This window comes from Ochotona princeps, chromosome X (genome assembly GCF_030435755.1).
Source record: "Ochotona princeps isolate mOchPri1 chromosome X, mOchPri1.hap1, whole genome shotgun sequence".
In the NCBI taxonomy this organism is placed as follows: Eukaryota; Metazoa; Chordata; class Mammalia; order Lagomorpha; family Ochotonidae; genus Ochotona; species Ochotona princeps.
Genome location: NC_080865.1, coordinates 68,101,521 through 68,128,014, shown reverse-complemented (window position 1 = coordinate 68,128,014; position 26,494 = coordinate 68,101,521). Strand labels below are relative to the sequence as shown.

Sequence of the window (26,494 nt, the reverse complement as noted above, 5' to 3'; positions counted from 1 at the left end):
TAGTGGGTTAAGCCACTACCCATGTGGGCACTGGTTGAGTCCTATCTGTTCCACTTCTTATCTAGCCCACTGCTAACGTACCTGAGAATGCAGAGGAACATGGTTGAGCTGCTGCCACCCACTTGGGAGACCTGGAAGGAGCTCTTGATTCCTGGCACCTGGTTTGGCCTGGCCCAGTCCCAGGTCATTGCATCCATGTAGGGGGTAAACCAATGGATGCAAGATCTTTCTCTTTTAACCATTTTTTTAAAAAGACAACCCACAAAACTCAAAAAGTCTTTTACAGATTTTTAAAGACCACTCTCTCCTCCTCCACCTCTTTCTCTTAACTCTTTGTCTTTCAAAAAATAAAATAAATCTTATAAAAAATAAAGGAATGAAGTGTTTTGATATACTACAACATGAACTTTTGAAATATAATGCAAAATGAGAGAGGACAGGCGTAAGAGGCTGTACATTTTGAGTCCATTTATAGCAAACATCTAGAAAAGCAATCATAAAGCAGATTAGCGGTTACCAACTGACAGGCTCAGGGGGAAACTGGAACTATGTTCTAATGGGGTATTCTTTGGGGAGTGATAGAAGCATCCTCAAATCAGATAACTGTGGCAACTGTACAATATTATGGGTATACTAACCACTGAGTTCTACATTTCAAAATCATTAAAATGGCCAAGCCAATTTTGCCTCAGTTTTTTTTAAAGAAAAGATTAATTTTATTCTTATTTGAAAGGAAGAGCTACAGAGGAAAAGAGATAGAAAGATCTTTCATCCACTGGTTCATTCTCCAAATGGCTGTAGCAGTCTGACCTGGACCAATCTGAAGCCAGGAGCCAGGAGCCTCTTCCAGGTCACCCACACGGACACAGGGGTCCAAACACTCGGGCTATCCTCCACTGTTTTCCCATTTGATAAGCAGGGAGCTTGATCTTAGGTGGAGTAACTAAGATATGAACCTGAACCCGTAAGGGATATCAGTGCCTCAGGTAGAAGCTTAGCTTACTATGCCATGGTACCAGCCTAAACCTTGTTTTTTAAATTAAAAAAATTACACATTTTTACTCAAAACATATTTATAACCATTATAGCATGCAAGTTGAAACAAAATAAACAAAGCAGAAACAGAAGGGTTAGAATATTTTTTTCCTTTATAACTTGTCTTAGTTTTCAGCATAACATTTTTTATAAGAAAAAGCAGAAATCAACCTAAATAATCACCATTATGAAGCAACTTTTATATCTGTGAAAAAGAAATAGGGCCAAATAGTAGATGAAATATGATCCCATTAATATATTTCTAAAAGGGAAGTATGCTTGTATATGCATAAGCTCTTAACGGTGGTAACCACAGCGAAGTGGGACTTTGGGCAAACTTCTTTTAAAAAATTGTATCATTTAGTATTATTTGATATTTTAATAAAAAACGATTTGAAATAAAGTAGCATTCTTTTAGAATATACTTTCTAGTATTTAGATGGTTTTTTCAAACATGGTAACTATTCAAGCTCATCTGTTGAATAAAACATTTATTGTATATAAAGCTTCTTTAAATATTTTTATCATTTACAATCAGAAAATGGATGTTGCAATAAAATAGTCTACATTTTGTGACACACTGCAGTCAATATATCACATTTTCATCATTTTCAAACAACTTGTCATAAAGTCATTTTACAAAATATATATGCTATGAGAATAAACATCTCTACATCATATATGAGACATGATGAGAACTCACATTGTGTTTCTGATACTAGAACCTAAGTTATGTGGTAGTAGTAAGAGTGGTTTAAGTTATTAGATTTATAACATGATGCCAGTGTGTGTCCTGATGATATGAAGGCTATTTTTTATAAAGTAGGCAAACCAAATTTGCTTGGATTCATGGGTAGGAAGGTCCTGATTATATATAATAATTATAACAGTACACCAGTATGAAATTACATGAAAATCTACAAAAGGATATCACAGCATCAGAATCCTAAAGGTACAGTAGCAAAAATAAAGGATATATATTCCTTTTAATTATTAATCCTCAAACAAGCCTGAGAGTTTCCAGAGCTGGATAAATACTAGGCCAATTTGCTTTGAGGTAGAAACGAGAACATCAAAAGGGAAATTATACTGCTACATACTTAGCAATGATGCCAATAAAAAAAAAAAAAACATACCTGCCATTCAAATTCACTATCTGACCAATCCCAATATGTGCTAATAGAAGAGGAGACATCACTGCATACACTTCCCTCAGGGAATAAATCAAAAGAAGTGAAATCTTGATCATCTAACAGGGAATAGCAATCATCTTGATCTCCAACAGAAACTGATGAAAATAGCTCCTCACTGCATTCTGAGCTGGCAACGCTTGTTCCACAAGAAGTCAGGTTCCACCTTGAAAAATACAACACAATTCCAAGATATTAATATGAATATTTATGACACATATAATGAATTTATTTTTAGATATGATGCGTTAAAGAAACCTATAGCTTTTAAAGAAATATAGTAAAATCTTTATGAGTGAAACATGTTTGGGATTTACTTTAAAATAATAGAGAAGGTGCTGAGGAATGGGCTAGGGGGTACAGATGAAGCATGATCTCACGTATGAATAATTGTTCAAACTATGTGATGAGTATGCTTTCACAGCTGTCTTAAACTTTACAATAAAATACTTTCAAAGGAATGTATTGAAGTTAGCAATGAAGTAACATCTTCATCCATAAACAAAATAGCATGGTGGTTATTTGTAAACTCTGTGGAGTCAGAATGAGTTTAAATTCTTCTTCTGTCACTTGCTACCTATTTGATCTTCAGCAAATCAGAACCTTACAAAAACCTCTGTCCCAACTGTAAAAATGGACTTATTGAAGGTTAGAGGAGAATGTGCACAAACCACTTAATACCCATAAAATGTGCTTAATACATGGTAGTTATTATTAAACTGAAGGAAGAAGGCAGCCACTGCAAGCTAAAGGAAAGCACCAAAAAAGAACACAAATACAAGAAATGTTTGCTGTATTTAAACAAAGTTAACATGGTAACATTGTAAGGATCAATGCAAAAAAATTGAAGTAAATAACAAAGGGGTGAAGAATAGCAAAAGGGTCAATTATCCATTAAGAACTAATCCATAGCACTTTGGTATCTTTTTCTATGAATTTTCGTTTTTACAAAATTAGCATTTTAAAGTACCTATATTTTATTATCTGTTTTTTTTTTTCACTGAATACTTTCTTAACCACAGGTTGAATATCAGTTATCTGAAATGTTTTAGACCAGAGGTATTTTGGATTTCTGTTTAATTTTTTTTCAACTTGGAATATTATCATATCTATATGAGATATCTTGCAGAATGCTAACTCCAAAACTTATCTGTTTCATAAAACTTTACACACACATACCTAAAAGTAATTTTATATAATACTTTGACTGTACTTGCATTTTGACTGAACCTGTCACACAAAGCCAGCTGTGGAATTCTCCATTTAGGGTACTACCACCCATAATGGCCCTCAAAAAGTTTCAGATTTTGAGGGCCAGCACCGTGGTACGCTAAGCCTCCTCCTGCAATGCCAACATCCCAGAACATGGAAGCTGGTCCACGTTCTGGTTGCTCCACTTCCCATCCAGCTCTCTGCCTGTGGCCTGGGAAAGCAGTCGAGGATGGCCCAAAGCCTTTGGACCCTGCACCTGTGTGGGAGACCTGGAAGAAGTTTCTGACTCCTGGCTTTTGATCCAGCCATTGTGGCCATTTGGGGAGTGAACCAACTGATGGAAGCTCTCTCTCTACATGTTTCTAATAACCATAAATTTTTAAAAAGTTTCAGATTTTGGAACATTTTACATTTCAGGTTTTTGAAACAGGGATAGGCTCAAACTATATTACCTAAAAACCATTTTGCTACCTGTAAAAACTCACTAACTTATTCTCCCAATAACATATATGTAGGCTGTTTCAATTTTTTCTAACATTAAGACATTTGTTAATAATTATTTACTCAAGCATAAGTTCTCTCAAGATAGACTGCTATAGAAGTAAGTTGAGTCAGAGGATATATCAATGCTTTTAAGGGTCATGTTGTCTTTAATCAAAATAGTGTTGTATCTTCTCTAAGGCAACATATTAAAGTGTTCATCTCTACAACTTCAACAGCATTAAAAATTTTGTTGAAAGCTCTGTATCTGATGGAACAAAAAAGTTTTACATCAAGTATTATTGCTTTAACAGTAAGGTCAGAATTTTAAATGTTTAGTAGCTCTTTTGTTCAGTGTCTTCTAGGCGTGAATGTTTTCATTATTGCTTGAGTTCTTTATGTACTAAGATCATAACACTTGGCCTATAGTACTCACGGCAAGGATTTTTCGTGTGAGTTCTTTTTAATTTTTCATTTTGAAATATTTCAGTTTTCACTTGTAAATTTCTAATTGTAAGCTATTAATGAGATAATCTTCGCTGTTTTACACTTAGCATAGGGAATTAATCTTTAAACTATCTAGTGTTTTTGATACTAATAACCTACCGAAATAATGATTTCCTTTAGAAAAGCTTCTTATTTCTCTATTATTATGTTGCTTCTCATCCTTCATTAAATTCAGTTTATTTTCAAATGATGTGCTTTTTTAAATTCCTCCTTTATTTTATAATGGCTAATTAAAATTCAAAAGTTCTATTTTCCAAAGAGTCCCCAAATACCTTATCATTATTTCTATCATTTCCAGCTCTTGCAATAAAAACTATGAACAGCACTGTGGCTTAGTAGGTTAAGTCTCCACCTAAAATGCCAGCATCTAATGTACATGCCAATTCAAGTCCTGGCCGCTCCACTTCCAATCCAGCTCCTTCATAATGGCCTGGGAAAGCAGAGAAGGACTACCCCAAGTCTCTGGGACCCTGCACCCACATGGGAGGCCCAGAAGAAACTCCTGGCTACAGAACAGCCCAGTTCTGAACATTGCAGCCATTTGAGGAATGAACCAGCAGGTGGAAGACCTCACTCTCTGACTTTCCTTCTCTATCCGCAAATCTACCTCTCAAGTAAAAAAAAAAAAAGCTATGAACAGTGAAGTTCTCTCTAGACAGTAAACCATAGCCACATTGTGTGTTAAATAAACCACTTTTCCTTACATCTTCAAGTTATAAATGGCTCTTTTCTTTTATTCACCCATTCCACAAACATTTATTCATATATCTTCTATGTTCCAAATAGTATGTAGCATGCTAGGAAAAACTGTTAGATAATAATTGTTTTTAATTAAAATTTCTTTTCAGCTTCACTGACAAAGGAGTTGTACATTTGCTTTGTATTTTGCTCTCCTCTTCGTGAAAATCAGCACATCCCCTATTGTTTCAAATTCATGCATATATAAAGTATCAGAATATTCTCAGAAGCCTTTAATTTTTAATTTTCTGTGCCAAACAAACTGGGCTCATCCTTGAAATAGTCTGCCTAACAGAGAGCATTTTTTTCACTACTAAGGATTTTTTAAAATTCTATTTCTGCCAATTTATAAAAATTAATTACTATTTTAAGGCAAAGTAAAAAAGAACAAACTAGGAAGTAATTTTATCCATTGCTGCTGGGAATGTAAGCTGACATAATCTTTCTGAAACGTAATTTGGTAGTATTTGTATAGCAAAAGCTTTAAAAAGGTTCATTCATCTGGAACCAGTAATTTCCTTTCTAGGAATCTATTCCCTTCCTTAAAGAGCAATTTTTGGGGAAAAAAAGATGTATGTACAAACACATCCAAACAGTATTATTTGTAAAAGGCAAAAGGGGGAAAATAAATGCCTCCAAATCATGGGGAGTAGTTCAAGAATACAGTTGAATGATGGACTTCATAATCCTGAAAAATCAATAGTTTCAGAATATTTAGTGCAAAGGAAAACACACAAGATGGGCAAAAAGAAATAGGTCACAAATGGTACCTACAGCCTGATCTGGATTTTGAAAAATGATACAGGACATAGGAAGAACATTAAAAGAACAGTATCTGCACCTCCATGGAAAGTGTTCAAGAGTAGCAGCCTTGATAGCTTTTTAAATATCCCCTCATTTAGATTACTATCAGTTCCAAGTTTACAATGAGTGTCCACCATGTGCTTCTATCATGGAACTCTGCCAGTCTGCCTACCTTCAATTACTCCACCAACACAGAGCTGCCCAACACTACAGTTTCTGCCTATAAACTAGGACATTACTCTCAAAGGAGACGTTCTTTCAAGAAAAAAATGCTGTAAGGAATCCTGATGAAATAGTGTTTAACTCAATAACTAGGCTGGCTGCCCAAATTTTAATTAAAAAGTAAAGTCAGGGACATTCCTCCGTAAGGCTTTTAGTAAGAACATGTAGACTAAAGATTTCCAGTGGTTGTTTTGGCAGTCCTCACATCTTCCTCTGCAACCCTCTTCCCCTCTCAAAAGGACCTAACCAGCACTCCTCAGGATGAGAACCCAGACAATGAGCACCACTGAGTAAAATCCCAACAGTGTAGCTCATGAAGCTCCCTCCACAGCCATGCTATGCATTTATCCTCTAAACAGCCAGCTCCCCACCACTACTAGCATTCAACACTGACTCCTTGGCATAATCCCTATAGGCAGTGGGCAACTTTTCTAGAGCCCAAAGGGCCACACAAGTATGGCAGGTAGCCCAACCCCCAGCTTCCTCACTTCCACCTCAGGATGTCTGAGGTCATTTTGCATCTTCCCAATCCCCATTGTTTCACCTGGGCTTCTGAGTGTACCTCCCCCACCTCTTTAATTTTTCAACTGCTCCTTTTCCCGTAGCCTGCTTCCAAGAGGCTAAAATCTCAATCTCTAGAAAATAAAATAATTGCAAATGAAGCAAAAACAGTGAAGGTATTACTTCCCTTCTAAATTATTGTACTTCCTCCTTCCTTTCACTGTTTAAATGTACTGAAGCTTCAATTCCCTTTCAATCTGTGTAACCTGTGGTTTCACTCCTATCACGCCACTGGAATTTCTATTAATTATTCCTTAATCTGTATTTCTGGCAAAGGCATTCTGGCAAAGCCTGACCCTCATCCACAATTTGTCTCACGAGTTCTTTGAAATTGGATTCTTTCAACGTAGTTCCAATAGCTCTTTTGCAGTTCCAATTCTATATTTAGATAGGAAACTGTGGGTAGTACCTGAGGCATACGCAGTCCAGGGGATTTTCTCTATAATGGTGATTGAAAACAAAACACAAAATTCACAAAACTGAGTAACTGATTTATACAATACAGCTCATTTCATAATCTGACAGTAGGGTGTACAGAAGAGGGCACTGTCCTCCCACATGTTTTTCACCATTGTTCAATGTCAAGGTACAGATGCACTTCTAAAAGCAGAATAACACTTCTCGAATCCATGATAATTTCCTTCCCCTTATAATCACAGGATTGCCCAATATTTTTTTTAATTTTCCAACTTTATAAATATCCTTTTTCAAAAAATATCTTTTGATGACCTTAAAGATAGGGAGGGAAGCAAGGAGAGGAACGGGGAAGAAGAGGAGGAGAGAGGGGAGCAGGAGAAAGAGAAAGATTTGTGTTGTTCCTTTCCTTTCCAAATGTCTGCAAAGCTTAGGGCTTGGTGTGGGTGAAGCTAGGAGCCTGGAGATCCATCCATGCCCCCCACGTGCGCAGCAGGTACCTAACTACTTGAGCCATCATCTGCTGCCTCACATCAGAAAGAGGCTGGATTCCAAGTGGAGGTATGGGCAGGACTTGCTAACATAGGATATGGGGTTCAGCTGCCCCAAGTGGCACCTTTATGGCTGTGCCAAAAGTCTACCTCTATAATACATCATGTGAGATTATGGCAGTTTAGACATGGCTGCTGTAATGTAAAAATAAAAATAAGAAGAAGAAGAAGAAGAAAAATCACTCACTGAAGTGCTTACAGGAAAATTCCATGTATATCTGAAAAATGTTGCTCCCCAAAACAAAAAAGAAAAATCTTTTTTTTTAAGATTTATTTTTATTGCAAAGTCAGATATACAGAGAGGAGGAGAGACAGAGAGGAACATCTTCCATCTGATGGTTCACTCCCCAAGTGAGCACAACGGCCGATGCTATGCCATTCTGAAGCCAGGAACCAGTAACCTCTTCCAGGTCTCCCACACGGGTGCAGAGTCCCAAGGCTTTGGGCCGTCCTTGACTGCTTTCCCAGGCCACAAGCAGGGAGCTGGATGGGAAGTGGAGCTGCTGGGATTAGAACCGGTGCCCATATGGGATCCTGGCGCATTCAAGGCGAGGACTTTTAGCCGCTAGGCCACGCTGCCTGGCCCTAAAAAGAAAACTCTTAAACACTGTATATATATTCCACACTGACATTTCAGTTTTGTTTGATCAAAAAGATGATTAATGTTTTTGACTTACTGAAATTTATCCTATTTTCCAAACTTCTAGACAAAACAAATTTGGCAATAAAATCCTCAAATACACTCCCAGAAAGTTTAACTTGTTATGAAATGGGCTGCATCCCTGCAACTTATATTCCACTGAACCTGTACCAGTGACATGCCAACAATAATGTCCCTGGGGACTCTAATCTGAACACTCTATGCACTGAACTCAGGGGCTAAGGACCATTAATGCTGTGTCTCTTTTGGTTAATAAAGATTGCAGAAGTATCCCTGAGTACAGCACATAAACAGAAACAAAAACATCATCACAAAGCCCTTATCAAGAACAATACTTGGGCCCGACAAGGTAGCCTAGCAGTTAAAGTCCTCGCCTTACACGCACCAGAATCCCATGTGGGCACCAGTCTGTGTCCCAGATCCTCCACTTCCCATCCAGCTCCTTGCTTGTGGCCTGAGAAAGCTCTCGAGGACGGCCAAAAGCCTTGGGACCCTGCACCTGTGTGGGAGACCTGGAAGAAGCTTCTGGCTCCTGGCTTTGGATCTGCTCAGCTCCAGCCATTGCGGCCACTTGAGGAGTCAATCAGTGGACGGAAAATCTTCCTCTCTGTCTCTCCTCCTCTCTGTATATCCCACTTTCCAATAAGAAAAAATCGATCTTTGGAAAGAAAAGGAACACTACTTAGGGGCCGGTGTTCTGGCATATCAGGCTAAGTCTCCACTTGTGACACTGGTTCAAGTCCACGCTGCTCCATTTCCAATCTTGCTTGTAGTCTGGGAAAGCAATGGAGGATGGCCCAAGTCCTTCAGACCCTGTACCCACATGGAAGACATGGAAGAAGCTCCTGGCTATTGGCTTTAGATTGCCTCATCTCTGGCCATTGCAGGCATTTGGGGAGTAAATCAGTGTCTCTCTGTCCCTCTTTCTCTCTGTCTTACAAATAAAAATACAATAAATCTTTTTTTTAAAAAAAGAGCTACTTAGACAACCTCCACAGTTTTCTTATAAAGTAACAAAAAGGAAGCAAACTTAAGAAACCATTCTTCTACTCACTAACCAGGTTTCTACTTTCTGTGAAATTTGTTTTGCAGGGACTAAACTCAAGGTAGAATTTCAAAACTGCAGTATTCAGGTTTAATTTGGGAAATTGTTGCTTGAATGGTTGGATGGTAGGCTATCAAGGAAAAAAGAAAGACATATGCCTCCCAAATAAGGGAACTCCCTAAACTTAATGTTGCCCACATATATGATTTGCTTCTCCCAGAAAAGAAATGGCTGAAAACATATGGTCATTTCAAAAGCCATCTTGAAAGGGGTAAGAAGCCAGAACATGCCAGAAGGAGACAAGATGTAAAAAGCAGGATAGGCCTAGGACAGAAGCATCAACTCCTATAAATGCTGTTAATTTAGCTTCCCATATCCTCTGAGGAAAGGAGAAAGAGGATTAGATTTCCTGCTGCCATTCCAAGCATGGTGAAAAATCTGGCAGGAGGGGTAGGTTAAAAAAAAGTATCTAAGAAAAATAATTCTGGAGCTTATGGCAATTTCCCCCTCCCCCCTCACTGCCCCATTGTAGAAAACAGCCTTGAACTATCACAGTCTAAGAACGGAGGAAGAAAAGGGGGAAATGGGGAGGAGTAGGAAGAACAGAACAAACTGTAAAATGTGTATCATTTTACTCTCCATCACCTCCCCTGGGTTTGGCAGTGTTGTCTCCACTGCCTTGTCCTAACCACTGGAACAGACAATTCTGGAATCATTTTAATTACCTTTCCTGTGTATGTGACTTGGCTTCAATGCTATGTCAGACTTTAATACCAACTACGGACACAGGTATCTTTGTTTCTTAGGATGCTTTTAGTTTTTGAATATCTCACTTTCACGCTATGGTGATATCCTTGATTGAATAGGCTTCTGTGAGTGAGTCTAACAACCTACAAGGACCCCTCATAACAGCAGACCCCTAGTTCTGTTCCAAGTTTCATCCCTGGCTTCCAAGGAGTAGGCTTGGCCTGATCACATCTTTGCTTGATTAGGTTTTGTGACCTTCAACTCAGTCTTCTCTCTATCCCTCAGCTTTCTTCATTTTTCACAAGGAGGATTTGGAAGAGCTGTAACAAATGTGTCACTTCCTAAAATCTGTCACCCAGGCATTCTGTATGATTATAGTCTCACCTTGTTTTCAAAGGGACTAAATTAAAGTTTCTTTTAGGCAAAAATACTTTATACTTCCCTAAACTTGGTAAAGCTCAATGGATCTGCAGACTAGAAGGAGGGAAATGGTCAAGATATTAAACAGGGGAAGGATTCAATCAAACTGGTATTTTTAAGCTTGAATCAATAACCCGAACTAGATTCCTTAGTTTATCCCAGTGTTTTGAGCGCACTCTGAGCACTTTGTATCTCAAATAACCACCTAAAAGTCAAAACTGTTATCCCTAACTTCTAAGTTTCCCATAATGTGATATTAAGTGTTCACATAAAGAGAATTCGACCCAATACTACCATCCAATAAAACCAGTTAGAAATGAACCATGTGAATAAATTTCTGTAAGTTCAACCTAGACCTTGCTATGTCTGCTGTCCCCCAACCCCAACTGGGGGAGCAAACCAAAAGGTACCATACCTGAGAGAATCTTCTGGATTTAAGCTTAAACATTTCAGTAGGGCCTAAAGCAGTAAGGCTAAAGTTTAGAAAGGAGGGAAGAAAAACAAAGGAATTGACTGGTTTCCTCATGCTCCCCCACAAAATGGGGAGGGTGAGGGTGGGGTGGGGAGTAGGACTGTGGATAACATCTGTTAAAAACTGGGAAAGGGAAGAAAGTTCTTGCTTCACAAGTGCCACTTTCACAGGATTCCTGGACTGACTGAGTCAATCCTGAAAGCCACTCTACAGCGTATTGGAACTGGAAGGGGTTAAACTTTTGAAGATGGATGGGAAATGGGGAGCCTCTGAAAATCCAGGGTGATGGTTTGGGATTCACAAGGGTCTATAAACAGGGGAGGGAGGAGGCGGGGAGAGAAGAAGGGCAGAGAAAGGGTAGGGAAGGGAGGGATTGCTACGGCCACAAGATGAATGGGGAAAACAGAGTAAAGGGCACGGGTAGAAAGGAAAACCGGAGGGCAGGGGAGAACAGAAGAAGGAGGGAAAGCGAAGGAGCCCGGGAATGAGCTCTGGTCCAAGGAAGGTTGGGGGAGGGGGCGATGAGAAACACGAGCCTGGGGAAGGACCGGGAACAGAAGGGGGGAAAGGGTAAGGGCATCCTAGCGTCCCCAGCCAGAGGTAGGGGTGTGGGAAACCTACCCTCCCCCTAAACTGGGGTTCATACCTGTTAGTATGGAAGCGGTGGAGCGGGTCGGTGCGGTGGCAAGAGGACAGCTGGCAACCGAAGTCGCTGATGTCCAAGCAGCCCGGCTCCTCGCTGGGGCAGGTGCTCACCCCGCGAGGGGGTCCCAAGAGCGGAAAGGGTTCCTCGGGGGTTAGAAACTTCTCGTACGAAGTGGTAGCCGATGCCTCGTCGGACATGGTTGGAGATGGCCTGGCTCAGGCTCTCCCTCTGGCTCAGAGCGTCTCCCGCGCGCCGCCCCTGCCCCCACTCTGACCTGCCGGGTATCGCCGCCGATCCCGGGTTTGTCCGCCGTAGCTCTCGCGCAGGCTGAGGGCCCCGGGTTGGATGCTGCCGGGACTGTGCGAGGCAGCTCAAAGACGCTGCTAGGTGAAACAAACACCGCGTCGGCCACCCAGTCCGCGCCACAGTGGCCTCTGCAGTCGCCGCCGTGGCCGCCACTGCCCGCCCTAGCCCGTCACAGCCGCCCCGCCCTGTCCGGCCCGCCCCGCCCACTGCGCTGCAGTCCTCCCGGCGCCGGGCTGGCGAGGAAAGGCGGCTGGGAACCGTTCTCTGTGCCCCCTGCTGGAGCGGAGGAGGAACTGAACCTCCTTGCGCCGCAGCCTTGTTCGCTCTGCCCAGCCCAGCCTCGCCCTGCGCGTAGCGACTCAGCGATTCTGGGCGCTGGAAGTGCTGGGCACCTCCGGTCAAACTCCTCCCAGGCTTTCTCACACGTTTCCGATGACTAAGCAGCAGCCCGAGCCCCGGCAAAGGGACTTGACCAAAGTCACACAGCGAGTGTGTGTGTGTGAAAGAATAGTTCCCAGCACCCCATCTCAATTGAACAAGTATTTATTGAGCTCCCCTGCAGTTTGTGCGCCCGGAACTGTGTAGGGAGCTGTCTGGGGAAACTGAGCCAAGTACAAAGATAGCCCCGTTCCTCACCTTTTGACATCCAACTCCAAGAGCCTACACTACAACCACGGGGCTACTGGGAGCTGCTGGACAAGCGGTGTTCTTTGGTACTCTGTGCTTTCGCTGGCATTATGCACGCGGATTGAAATGCCTTGTCATTCCTCCCCTGAGAATCCTCAAAGCTCCAGCTCAAGCATTTCCATTTGTTGGAAGCCTTCCAAAGGGGATTTAAGCTCTCCCTGTACCCCCATCCCATAACCCTCGGACCACCCCCTGAAATAAATTGAGTTTAACTTGTTAAACATAATCTAAGTTACTAAGCATTAAGCTCTGTTCTTTCTCCTTATCACTTCTTTGTAATCTAGACACGAGTCCAGATTTTAAAGTTGTTAAAGTTTTAAGTTGTATCTGGAAGCAAACCCAATATTGTCGAATTTTTTTTTTATTTTGCCAAATGAAGAACATTTTTAAAATGAAACTACTGTTTTATAAAATGAAGCATATTTTCATGTAAACTTACAAGGTTGTAGCTTTTTGATTAACAGTGTTCTTTGGATTCAATATATTTAGCTTTATAGGAAAAAATCATAACATTGATCTTTGAGCGATAGGTGGAAACAAGGAGTAAAAAACTCAGCAGAAAGGGAGGAAACAGGGAAGAAGTAAAGAGTTGTCACACAAACAAACCCCATAGACTACCCTAGCCTATCAGTGCAACTTACAATGAAAACAATTCTTCAATGACTACTTTAAAATTCATGTATGCAGTTGTCCCTCAGTATCCACATGATATTGGTTCCAGGACTCCCTGAAAGCACAAACATCTGTAAATGTTCTGGTCTTTCATACAAAATGGCATAGTATTTATACACAACCTATGTGCAACCTCTGACAATAAATCATGTTTAGATTATTTGTAATAATTCATAAAATGTAAATACCATGTTGATATTTGTTATCCTGTATTGTTTAGTGACCAAAGACAAGAAAAAGAAAATCTCTGCACATTGTTACAGGTGCAATTCTTTTTCAAATATTTTCCATCTGCATTTGGGATATGGAAGCTATAAAGAGGTTCATCTGTGTTCTATGCTTCAATTCCTTGATTGCCTGGCTGTGATTAGGTCTGCTTTCTTTCATTTAGATTGTAAGAAGGTATGTTGCAGTGTGAATGTGGTTTCCAAAATCAACATTTATCACTATCTAGCAGATTTGTCCGATTTAAGAATTGTAGACGTGAAGAAGGGGATGGTTTGGCCTAGGATCCCCAAGCACCATCCCAGGGGTCAGAGGCTGAAGTGGTCGTGTCTTCATGTTTGCAAGGAAGAGTCTCAATTGTCTAGGTGAAAGAGGACTCATGTAGTGCATGATAGTGTAGGTACTCTGATGACAGCACCACCATTTGTTCATAAGATAACAAAATAGGGCCGGGCGGCGTGGCCTAGCAGCTAAAGTCCTCGCCTTGAACGCCCCGGGATCCCATATGGGTGCCGGTTCTAATCCCGGCAGCTCCACTTCCCATCCAGCTCCCTGCTTGTGGCCTGGGAAAGCAGTCAAGGACGGCCCAAAGCCTTGGGACCCTGCACCCGCATGGGAGACCAGGAAGGAACTTCCTGGTTCCCGGCTTTGGATTGGCACAGCACCGGCCATTGCAGCCACTTGGGGAGTGAATCATTGGATGGAAGATCTTCCTCTCTGTCTCTCCTCCTCTCTGTATATCTGACTTTGTAATAAAAATAAATCTTTAAAAAAATAAGATAGCAAAAATAGTCTAAATATACACATATTTTACACATACTCTTAGAAGCAGGCGTTTTCAAACCAGAACCTAAATGATAGAGTCTGCAAGTTTCCTACAAGTATGTTTATTTTTGCATTTAATTTTGAACAATTTCTGGAGTATCTGGATGATCTCATGATGGCTAGCTGCTGTCACAATGATTAACACATGTATTTAAACCTGTTTTTACAATCAAGTTGGCACAATGTAGTACTACTTTAATTGTCATGAGCTAGTGAGAAAATCAGTAAAGTGAACCTCAGTTTACAGTGTGCTAAACAAATTAAGGTTTGCTTAGTTTTCAAAGAAGCAAGTGGGGGGGGCGCTGGTGCTGTGATGTAGCTGGTTACCTTGCTGTGTATGATGCATGCATCTCATATGGGCACTGGATCAAGTCTCAGCTGCTCCACTTTTGACCCAACTCTCTGCAAATGCACTTGGGAATGCAGCAGAGATACTTGGGCCCCTGCATCCGTATGACCTGGCCCAGCCCTGGCTGTTGCAGCCATTGTGGGAGTGAAACAACAGGTGAATGACCTATTTCTGTTTCTCCCTCTCTTTCTGTAATTCTGCCTTTCAAAATAAAGATAAATCTTAGAAAAAAATTCAAAAATAGTTGCAATGAAGTGAAAGTCAAGAGCATATGATACCAGTAGGTAGTATGTTCAGTATTTTTTATTACAGTAATGCATACAGTATATACTTGATATGTATAATGTTCACTCAAGTTTTATATATATATGTATATATAAGCAATGAACTAGTATATCAAATTCTTAATCACTAAGAGTTGACGACTGTAGTGCATCTTGTGTTCTTACACCACTTCCATTTACTTGATTTGTCCCTTGGTTGTGCCTCGTCTGAATGGATTTACCCAATTCATCCTAATGAACTAATCACACTATTTGCCTGGGCAAGACAGTCCTGGAAAATTAAAATTAGCTAATAAACGCGTTGCAATTGCAAAATTATGTGAACATGGTTAGTAAAATGTGCTTCAGTTTAAAGAGTTCAGGCTGAGTATAAAATTGGTTTATTTTGATTCTCAGTTCCTCCTGTGCCTAATGTTCAGCTCAAGATGGAAAAAACACTAGTATCTGAGAATGTAATCATTCCACATTTTCATTGAGAGATCACAAACGTATATTAAGCCTCTCTCTATGGTTGAATCTCCAAGTTTCCTATGATGGTAGTTTAAATCTCTGTGTTTTGCTGTAATATGATCATTTTCAAGTTCATGTGGTAGAGATCACACATCTAAAACTGCAAAACAGACAAAAAGCTTTGATAGGAATTATGATCAGAGATTTAGTCCAATTCTCAGGAGCCAAGAATTCCTATATTAAATGTAGAAGAAATCCCACCCCCAATTTCAAGGGGCTGCAGAATCAGCTCTGAGGTAGTTCTCCAAATCACCCAAATTTCTAAGTTATTGGTTTATTTCCTGGGTATTAAAAACAGCATTACTGATCATTGTGTGTGATAGTAGTGTAGGTGTTTTTCACAGATGAAATGTTAATATTCTTGCTGCAGTCCTGAAAGTAAGTACTGTTATTAATACCAAAGAATAACATATATTACCTGCGCAGCATCTCATCGGTCTATTAGTTGTAGGAGGACATTGTGACCGTAGAAGGTCAGTGAGCACAGGATTACAGTTGTTTGGATATTTGGAGGAGAATAACCAAATGGCTACCTTTTGTATACCTGATGAGATATCATTTGTATAAGAACAGTTGAGTGGAGGGCTTGGCAGCGTGGCCTAGTGGCTAAGGTCCTCGCCTTGATCCCATATGGCCGCTGGTTCTAATCCCGGCAGCTCCACTTCCTCTCTGTCTCTCCTCCTCTCGGTATATCTGACTTTGTAATAAAAATAAAATAAATCTTTAAAAAAAAAAAAAAACAGTTGAGTGGAAAGTAATATACAAGAGAAAAGGACTTCCAAACAAAGGCATAGAAACAGTTGATGGTTTTGTTGATGAACTAAGTATCTCTACCCTAATCCTGTATGGCCCTCAGTGTATAAAGTCTGATGCCCCTAATAAACTACGGCTTTTGACCATCAGTCAGGGTCCACGTGTTATTATCGGCTCCGTGCACCAAGTCCATCGCTGCGGGACAGCGACAATTAGTAGCTTAGTGGACGTTCAAACTCAGAAATTCATTAATTATTTTTCTTAAAAAATTAATTTTAAAAATTAATTTTTAATATATTTATTTTAAAGTGAGAATTACATAAACGGAGGAACACACACAGAGGTGAGGTTTAGAGAGAGAATCCTGCATTCTCTTGTTCACTCTGTACATGATTGTAAGGGCTGAAGCTGAGCCGATCCAAAGCCAGGAGCCAGGAGCCAGGAACCTCCTTCACGTCTCCCACACAGGTGCAGGGTCCCAAAGCTTTGGGCCGTCCTCGACTGCTTTCCCAGGCCACAAGCAGGGAGCTGACTCAGAAGTCGAGCAACTTGGGGTCACACAGGAGTCAATATCTGATGCTGTTGCCTCATGTGGAAGATTAAGGTGGTATGCCACCACGCCTTTTTTTTTAAAAGATTTATTTATTTTTATTACAAAGTCAGATATACAGAGAGGAGGAGAGAGAGAGGAAGATCTTCCGTCCGATGATTCACTCCCCAAGTGAGCACAACGGCCGGTGCTATGCCAATCCAAAGCCGGGAACCAGGAAGTTCCTTCCTGGTCTCCCATGCGGGTGCAAGGTCCCAAGGCTTTGGGCCGTCCTTGACTGCTTTCCCAGGCCACAAGCAGGGAGCTGGATGGGAAGTAGAGCCGCCAGAACGTGAACTAGTGCTCATATGGGATGCTGGCGTCGCAGGGGGAAGCTTTACCTGTGCTCTCTAGAAAGTCATTTTTCCAATCTGTGCTCCTCACATACGCAGTTAAACATTCAGAGAAGAACCAAAAGACGACTGGTAGGAGTCGGTAGAAAGGACACTGGTCAAAAAACGCTGGTCAAAAACCTAAAGGCAAGATCATGTAACAATAAACGCAGATATTTTAAAACAATTGGTAACTTTATAGTTCAACCTATAAACAAACTGGAGACATACTCAATAGATAATTATGTGGACGGACATGATATTTTACAAGAAAAACCAACCCAACCAGGTATTCTATGTGTTAGAAATGGGTGAATGCAAAGGGGTTAATGCGGAGGTTTAAGGGTGAGGAGAGCAAAAGCAGTAGCGGTAGCGAAAAGGATTCTGGGAGCTGCATTGTCCTCGGGCCCTGGGCAGCTAGGAAAATGTTATTTTTGCTCCATCAGGACCGAAGTTAGGTGAAGGCGACAGTCAGGCGGAGTTCTGGCCACTGTCTCCACCGTTGATTCCCTAAGCTGTACTGCAGGGGCTGTCCACCACAACCAGGGCCAGCTGCCGAGGCGGAGGGCGGTCAGCAGCGCTCATACTGGAGCGGGGGACCCTGGTGAAAGTAGTGGGTGGGGGAGCAGACGTGCCAAAGGACCTGCAAGCGATATTTGGTTAGGTTGTTGTAGGGTTCCGGCTTCTCTTTGCGGGCAGGTGTGCTCTCTGTTGGAGGCAGCGAACAGCCCCCTGGAGGCTCAGATATGGGCACAAACCTGTTGTTGGCAGGGTTGCTCAAAACAGATCCTGCCAATGACTAGTTGATCGATTTTCTTTACACATTGCCAGTGGACACCTGCTCTGTACAGCATGCTGCACTAGGGGGATGTGGCTGAGGAAAGCAAGTAGTCTTTCTCATCAATGTTTACAGCACACCAGTTGCCATCCCCATTTGAACACAGCTTAGAATGCCAGGAGGAAAAGAAGTGTTGTGAAACCCTGCTGGGGGGGTCACAAAACTCCCTGGAGGCTGGAGCCTGGGATGGCTCTTTGATGTGATGATTTAACGTGTATTTTGAAGGTAAACAGGGCAAACCTTAATTCAATTTTCCTCCTGTTTCATTGCCTCCCTATATGTATAATTCAGGTGTAGTTGTTCGGACAAACTAGTGTATTCCTGATGAGAGCATTTGACCATCACAGGGACACTCTCGGAAGCCTTCTGGCAGAAAGAACAAGGCCTCCCTTGAGAGTGGAATCAGCAAGCAATGAGCAGGACTCCAAGACCGGAATCACGCCCATGAGCATCTGAACACTTTGTTGCCAGTTAATTGGTTTCCCAGCAAACTGGGCTCACAACAGAGATTCAAAATCTTTGAAAGCGCCTGAATCATCAAACCTTCTGCTTAGTTAAAGAAACAACAGGAAAGCAAACAATCTGAGTCAGGGCTTCTCAAACTCTGATGGGCCTCAGAAGCAGCTGGAGGGCTTTTAACAACACCTCGCTGGGCCCCATCTCCGGTGGTTGTTTTTCCCTTGGTCTGGAATGGACCCCCGCATGTACACTGCTGACAGGTTTCTGCAGAGCAGCTAATCTTGCTGCTCCTAGGTGCACATGTGCAACACATGGTCTAAATAGAGCTGATGAAAGGACATGCTGTTTAGGGGTAGGTTGGCACACACCTGCGTTGTCAGGCACATCTCAATTAACTTATGGTGATCATGAAGTAAAATGGATGGTTTTGACACTGTATAGAAAATACTTATTTTTATAGTTGTGCTATTACATTCTAACAAATTATACTTCTATGTATTTGTGAAGTAAAAGGGATGATATATATATATATATATGTAATCATTTGAGATGATAAAATTGAGATAATTAACATACCCAGCACCTCAAATGCATACTTTTTTCTGGTGTAAACATTTGAAATTTGCCTTGCAGTTTTGAAATAATACACTGTTAGTGGTGATAGTCACATGCTACATGCTACATGTCTGAAAGCTTACTCCTCCTTTCTGATACTCGCACTGTAACATCTCTCCATTCCCTCTATCCTTTGCAAAACATCAGCTGACCCTCTGCTTCTATGAGTTCAGTGATTTCGGATTGCATATGTAAGAACATGCAGTGTTTTTCTTTCTATGCCTGGCTTACTTGACCTTGCATAATGTCCTTCATGTTCACCATATTACAAATGACAGAATTTTGCTCTGTTTAAAGGATGAAGAATAATCCATTTTATGTGTGTACTTCATTTCTTTTATCCATTTCTCTGTTTTAAATATTTATTGGAAAAACAGGATTACAAACAGGAAAAAAAAATCTTCCATCTGTTGGTTCATTTCACAAATGAAAACAACGGCCAGAGCTAGGCCAAACTAAAGTCAGGAACCAGGAGCTTCTTCCCAGCTTCCCACAAGGGTGTAGGGGCCCAAGGAGTTAGGGCATCTTCCTCTGTTTTCTCAGGCCATTAGCAAGGAGCTTATCAAAAGTGAAGTAGTTGGAAATTAAACTGGTCCCTATATGGGATTTGCTGGCACTGCTGACAGGGGCTTAGTATGATACACCATGGTAGTAGTGTTTATTCATTCTTTTTGGTGGAGACTTAGGTTGGCTCTTGGTAATAATGCTGCCATTTCTCATGGTGAGTTTAATTCAAAGTTACATATGGGTTAATGTTACTAACAAGTTTTCATATAACTGTTGCCCATTTGTATGTCTATATTGAGAAATGTCTATTCCAATCCTTTGCCCAATACTTAATTGAGTTATTTCCTTGGCAGTCAGTTGATTGTGTTCCTTTTATGTTTTGGATATTGACCACTGATTTTCTCTGAAGTTTGCCAGTTTTCTTTGCCATGCAGAAGCTTTTTAATTTGCTGTGATTCTACTTGTCTAGGTTTCTCTATTTGTTACCTCCACTTTTGGAGTTACAGCTAAAAAAGTGATCACTCAGACCAAAGTCATATAGTTTTACCTCTTTGTTTTCTTCTACTAGTTGTATAGTTTTCACTCTAATGTTTAGACATTTTTACTATTCATTTTTCATATTTTAGATGGTTTGGCAAGTATCATGGGAACTAAACCAAGCAAATCTTTTTTCTTCAGTTGTGGTTATCAGATGGCCTTATATCATAAACTGTTGAATAAAGTATCCATTTTCTAATCACAACTCTTGCTCATGCGTAATCAAGTAGTCAGTTATTTACAATGGACCTCACACTCCTATTTATGTTATCAGCAACGGAAAAATAGGATGTTCTTAATTTCTAGTGATAATTTACATTTGAAGATAAAATAGTAACACAGTTGTGACAACTGAACTGTTAAGAACAGTTAATACAAAGAATTGAAATTGCAGAGCTATGACTGTTATTTCCCCATCCTAAATAAAACCTTCCCTCCTTGGAAGAATCAGTTTATTTACTGTTGAACATTGAATCAGAGATCCTACTGTTTCAGAGCGGGACGCAGAGCCTTCAGGATTGACTTAGTTTTGTCTGCTGCTGTTGGGTGACAGTTCACAGCCATACTCACCCCCCCAACTCTCACAAGAGCCTGAAAAAGGCCCTCATATGTTTTCCGAAAAGTCATCCATTATTCTAGACTCCTGCCAGTGCTGCATTTCAAATATCCTTAAGCTGGCTACAAAGCAAATAACACCCGAAAACTAAGCAACGAAAGTGTTTGGATTACACAAAGGTGAAACAACAGGAGACGCTTGTGCCTAAGTCTTTGGAGGAGTTAGCAAGATGCTAGGATGACCAATGCTCTGGATGCTTTAAAAGTTCTGTTATCTGGGGTAGGTGTCTGGCAGAGTGGTTAAGACACCCTGGTTGGGGCACCACACCCCATACCGGAGAGCCTGGGTACTTGGACCTATGCATTCACATGGGAATTCCTGGCTCTTGGCTTCAGACTGACTCAGTCCCAGCCATTGGGCAAGGCTGGGAAGTGAACCAGCAGGTGGATACATCCACCTCTCTCTCTCTCTCTCTCTCTCTCTCTCTCTCTCTCTCTCTCTCTCCTGTAACTTTGTCTTTTGAATAAATGAAAACAGTTAAAACAATGGAATCAGATTCCTGATCAGTTTGATCTCCCATTTTAGATGCTACTTCCTGAGTTTTATCTCTGCAAATTTTGAAAGTTCAAGGTTTTGGGTTACTCAGGCATTTGGGAAGGAAATGAAGTAGTATTTTTTTTTTTGAAAGAGTGCAGATTCTAGACTCAGGCATAACTTGAATATGGGTTCTGGCATGTGTTAGCTGTGTAATCATGGTAAATTTACCTAACTGTTCTTTAACTCTGTTGCTTGATGTCTAATATAAGGATAATTATTTGTCTTATATAGAATAATTATAAAATATTGGAATATAGGCATACAACAAAAACTTGAGCAAATACCTAGCGTAAATTAAGTGCCCAAATAATGCTAAATATTATCATGGGTGTAAAGATGACTATTCCAATTGTTTTCCATGTGTAGTTCTTAAAAAAGTCTTTTAAGAAGTTTTATTTATTTGAATGTAGAGTTACAGAGAGAGGAAGAAAGAGAGGAGTAAGATCTTCCATCCACTGATTATTTGCCCAGATAGCTGCAAAGGTTGGGGCTGGCCAGGCCAAAGCCAGAAACCAGGAACTTCTTGGTCTCCTACGTGGGTAGCAGGGGCCCAGTCGCTTGGGCGGTCCTCCACTGCTTTTCCCAGGCCGTTTAACAAGAAACTGGATCAGAAGTGGAGCAGCCAGGGCATGAACTGGTGCCCATATGGAATGCTGGTGTTGAGGCAGTGGCTTTACCTGGTACACCACACTGCTGGTCCTGGGTAGTTCTCTTTAGAAGGATTTTATTTATTTGTTTGTTTGAAAGGTAGAGTGACACAAAGAGAGAGAAAGAGATCTTCCATCTGTGTGTCACTCCCCAAATGACCACAGTGGCTGTGACTGGGCCAGGCTGAGGCCAGGAACCAGGAAATCCATTTGTGTCTCTCACCTGAGTGTCAGATTTGCAAGCACTTGGTTCATCTTCCACTGCTTTGCTAGGAACATTAACAAGAGGCCTGATGGAAAGTGGAATAGTGGGGCTGGAACCAGTGCTTATATAGGATGCCGGCATTGCTAGTGGTGGCTTAACCTGCTGTATCGCCACACTGGGTCCTGGGTGATTCTTTGTTTACGTGCTCAGTTGGTTTTGTTTCCTATTATGTCTCCTGTGCCTAACTCAGTGTCAAATCTTATGCACTGATTATTAAATTTTTTGAGTAAACGAAAGAATGTGCATAGGTAGACATTTCTGACAGGGAGAGAGGGGTTAAAACAAGGCTTGAGAACATGTCATTTTGCAACCTTGAACAATTAAGAGTGTTTCTTTCTAGAACTTTCAGTGCGGCTTCAGGAATGAAAGGGACACATGATAGCCACTAGGTGGCGACATGGTCTAGGATTATCTGCAGAAGGACCGGCTTTGCCCAATTCTAGCCTTGTTTATGTCTGTTAGTTTGACTATCCTGTCCGCAAAAGTGTTAGGACTGTGATTTCTTTCCCTTTGTCTCACTGGCCTTGGAGCATGCCATTCATGCCTGAGACTGTTTTAGGAACTGTCTGGTGGTCTAGCCACACTGTCATTGTCAGGAAAACATGATAAAGGATGCTGAGTCTATTTCCAGCACTTCTGATGTTTGGATTCTTATTCCCATAGCACTGACTAGCTGTTTCCCATGCTTAGAGTGAAAGGAGTGAGCAGAGAAGCAAAGCTGATGTTTTGCTTTGTTTTTGAGACATCACACGTCACGTCAAGTGTCATTCTATTTAATTATCAGAAAGCCTTGGAAATTAGTTTTGTTTTTTATTTCATGCTAAAGCAATTATCGGTATAGGTATGAGCAACCTCGATTGAATATACGCCACCCAACACTACCAAGTTATTTTTTATTCAGATTGCAGAAAGTACTTCATTGCATTATTTTAATTATTTTTATTGGAAAGTCAGATATACAGAGAGGAGGAGAGACAGACAGGAAGATCTTCTGTCTCTTGATTCGCTCCCCAAGCAGCCACAATGGCTGGAGCTATGCTGATCCAAAGCCAGAAGCCCGGATCTTCTTCTGGTCTCCCACATGGGTGCAGAGTCCCAAGGCTTTGGGCCGTCTTCGACTGCCTTTCCCAGGCCACAAGCAGGGAGCTGGATGCGAAGCAGGGCCACTGGGATTAGAACAGGTGTCCATATGGGATCCCGGCACAAGTGAGGCAAGGACTTTAGCTGCTAGACTACCGTGCCAGGCCTCATTGCATTATTTTTAAAAGATATTTATTTGAAAGAGAGAAGGAGAGATGGAAAGACGGAGATCTACCATCCACTGGTTTGCACCCCAGGTAATTGCAACAGGGTTTGGCCGGGTCAAAGCCAGTAGCCAGAAGCTTCATTTGGGTTTCTAACATGAGTGCAAGGCCCCAAGTACTTGGGTCATCTTCTGCTTTTCTTAGGCCACTATCAGGGCCCTGCAGCATAAATGGAGCATCTAGGACATAAACTGACTCCCACATGGAGTTCCAGTGTTGTAGGTCATGGCTTTACTGGCTAAACCACAATGCTGGCCTCAATGATATTATTTAATACTTGCTTACATATTTCTAAAAGGCAAGAACTTTTTTTAACATACCCATGAAAACATTCTAACACCAAAAACTCAATAATTACTTAGCATCTTCAAATGTCTAGCTAGTGTTCAAATTTACCCGATTGTCTCATTGTCAGAAATGTTAGTCGATTTCTTCTAATCAAGATCCAAAGTCTACAGATTGCATTTATTTCATATGTGAAATATGAGTCATATTTTTATAGCAGGAAATTGAAAAACAGAAAAAACACCTGCTCAGTACTCAGGCAAAATTTTCCAGTGAGTCAAACTTGTAGGTATGTATCAGCTGCAGGGGGCACACAGATTAGGAAAACCTAGTCCTGTCTCACCGAACTCAGTCCTGTGATCCTATAATTTGCTGTGACTATATCTCCCTCAGGGCTTACCACTAAATGTTATTCACATGCGTTTAAGTAGCTGTCTTCCCCAGATAAATGATGAATTAGAAGGCAGGAGTCTTCCTTTTAAGATTTATTAATTTTTATTTGAAGGGAAGGGTGACACACATACAGAAAGTGAGAAACACAGAGAGAGAGAGAGAGAGAGAGAGAGAGAGCACTTTCATCTGCTTGTTTACTCTTCCAATAGTCTCACTGTTCAGAGCTGGGCCAGGCTGAAGCCAACAGCCCAGAGCTCCATCTGGATCTCCAATATGGATAGATGGGTTGCAGGGGCCCAAAGACTTGGGAAATATTTTGCTGCTTCCCAGGCATATTAGCAGGGAGCTGGATATAGAAGCAGAACAGGATAGAGATCTGCGTTCTGATACAGGATGCCAGCTTTGCAGGCTGTAGCCTAGTGAACCCTATGCCAAAATGCTAGCATTGGTGGGGGCCACTTCAATATTACATTCTTTATGATAATGCCCGGTTCTGTAGGTACTTAGCAACTATGGGGAGTAGAACAATTTGATATGATTGGGCATTGGGAATCAGTGAACACTTTCAAGCAGGAAAGTGATATGATATGGTTTTCACTGGAGGTTGCAGGTTGCCAGTTGGTTTGGAGGCATAACCCACAGAAGGTGGGGGGCTGGATGGGGCAGAAAGCATTGAAGCATTCATGCTGGAGAGGGAGAGAGCCAGAACTAAGGCAATGGAAGTGCATATGGAAAGAAGACAGACTGCAGAGTTATTGAATGGGCAAAACTTGGTGATGCCGTAGACACAAAGGGTAAATTCAGGCTTGTGTGACAGTGGTATGACCAACGGATTCAGTATGAAGAACAGAAGCAAGTGTGGGGTGAGCAATCTGGGTTCAGTTCTGGATATGCAGAGGTTGAAGTGTTTGTTTAGCTGGTGCGATCCTATCAGGATGTGCAAAACTGAAACTTTTGGCCACCAACAGGGCATAATAGGCCAAGCCTCTATCTATGGTGTCAGCATTCCACCAGGGCACTGATTCAAGTCTAGCCTGCACCACTTCCAGTCTAGCTCCTTGCTAATGTGCCTGGGAAAACAGTGGAACATGGTGCAAGTGCTTGAGCCTTTGCACCCTTTGGGAGAACTGGAAGAAGCACCAGGCTCCTAGCTTGGACTGACTCAACTCTAATCATTGTGGACTTTTGAGGAGTGACCCAGTGGATAGAAAATGTCTCTCTCTGTCTCTCCTTCTATCTCTGTAAAACTGTCTTTCAAATAAAAAAAAAATCTTTTAAAAATCCAAAATTTAGAAAAGAGGTCAGGGGTGATGATCTGGGGCACATATGCATGTAGTGGAAGTTAAAAATGGAAGCCAGGGTCAGCCTTGTGGCACAGTGGGTTAAATTATTTGCAGTGTCAACTTCCCATAGTCAAGTTCTGGTCAAGCTCCTGCTGTGCTTGTTCATCCCCTGCTGATCCTGGCTCTGGCCTGACGCAACCCTGGCCTTTGTGAGTAAACCAGTGGATGGAGGATTTCTCTCTCTCTCTCTGGCTTTAAAATAGATGAAACAAATCTTTAAAAAGTAAATGCAATCATGTAGGAGCAGGGCACACAGTACAACATTTCTCATTTAGATCCCTGCTAATGCCCTTGGGAAAGCAGTGGGAGATGGCCCAAGTGATTGGTCCCCTGTCACCCATGCAGGAGACCCAGGCTTTGGCCTGACTCAGCCTAAGCCATAGTGGTCATTTGGGGAGTAAACCAACAGATGGAAGACCTCTTCCTGTCTTTCTCCACCACTCTAACAAAGAGTAAAATCTTTATTGTTTTTTAAAAAAAGGAAAAGTGGAGTCTGGCATTGTGACATAACAGATTAGGGAACTAACTACCTGCTGTGTTAGCATCTTTTATGGGTACCAGTTCAAGTTCCAGTTACTCTAATCCAATCTATCTCTCTACTATTGTGCCTGGGAAAGCAGCAGAGAACAGCCCAAGTGCTTGAGCCCGTGCATCCATGTGGGAGGTCCAAATGAAGCTTCTGGATCCTGGCTCTGGCCTGACGCAACCCTGGCCTTTGTGAGTAAACCAGTGGATGGAGGATTTCTCTCTCTCTCTCTCTCTCTCTCTCTCTCTCTCTCTCTCTCTGGATTTAAAATAGATGAAATAAATCTTTAAAAAGTAAATGCAATCATGTAGGAGCAGGGCACGCAGTACACGCAATGACTAAGACTAACATTGGAGAACCCTGACACAGAGAAGTTGAAGACTAA

At 41.5% G+C, this 26,494-nt stretch overlaps 1 protein-coding gene across 1 annotated transcript in view; it reads right to left on the bottom strand.

Annotated features, from left to right (window-relative positions):
- The window catches only part of FAM199X (family with sequence similarity 199, X-linked), a 29,970-nt gene extending 17,754 nt beyond the window's left edge, over window positions 1-12,216 (bottom strand). The window contains exons 1-2 of the mRNA XM_058658360.1: window positions 11,706-12,216; window positions 2,172-2,391 (exon numbers count right to left, since the gene is read on the bottom strand). Of these exons, the coding sequence (XP_058514343.1) occupies window positions 2,172-2,391; window positions 11,706-11,902 (417 nt within the window). The 5' untranslated portion in view covers window positions 11,903-12,216. The remainder of the gene's footprint in view (window positions 1-2,171; window positions 2,392-11,705) is intronic.
- Between the last annotated feature and the right edge of the window lie 14,278 nt (window positions 12,217-26,494).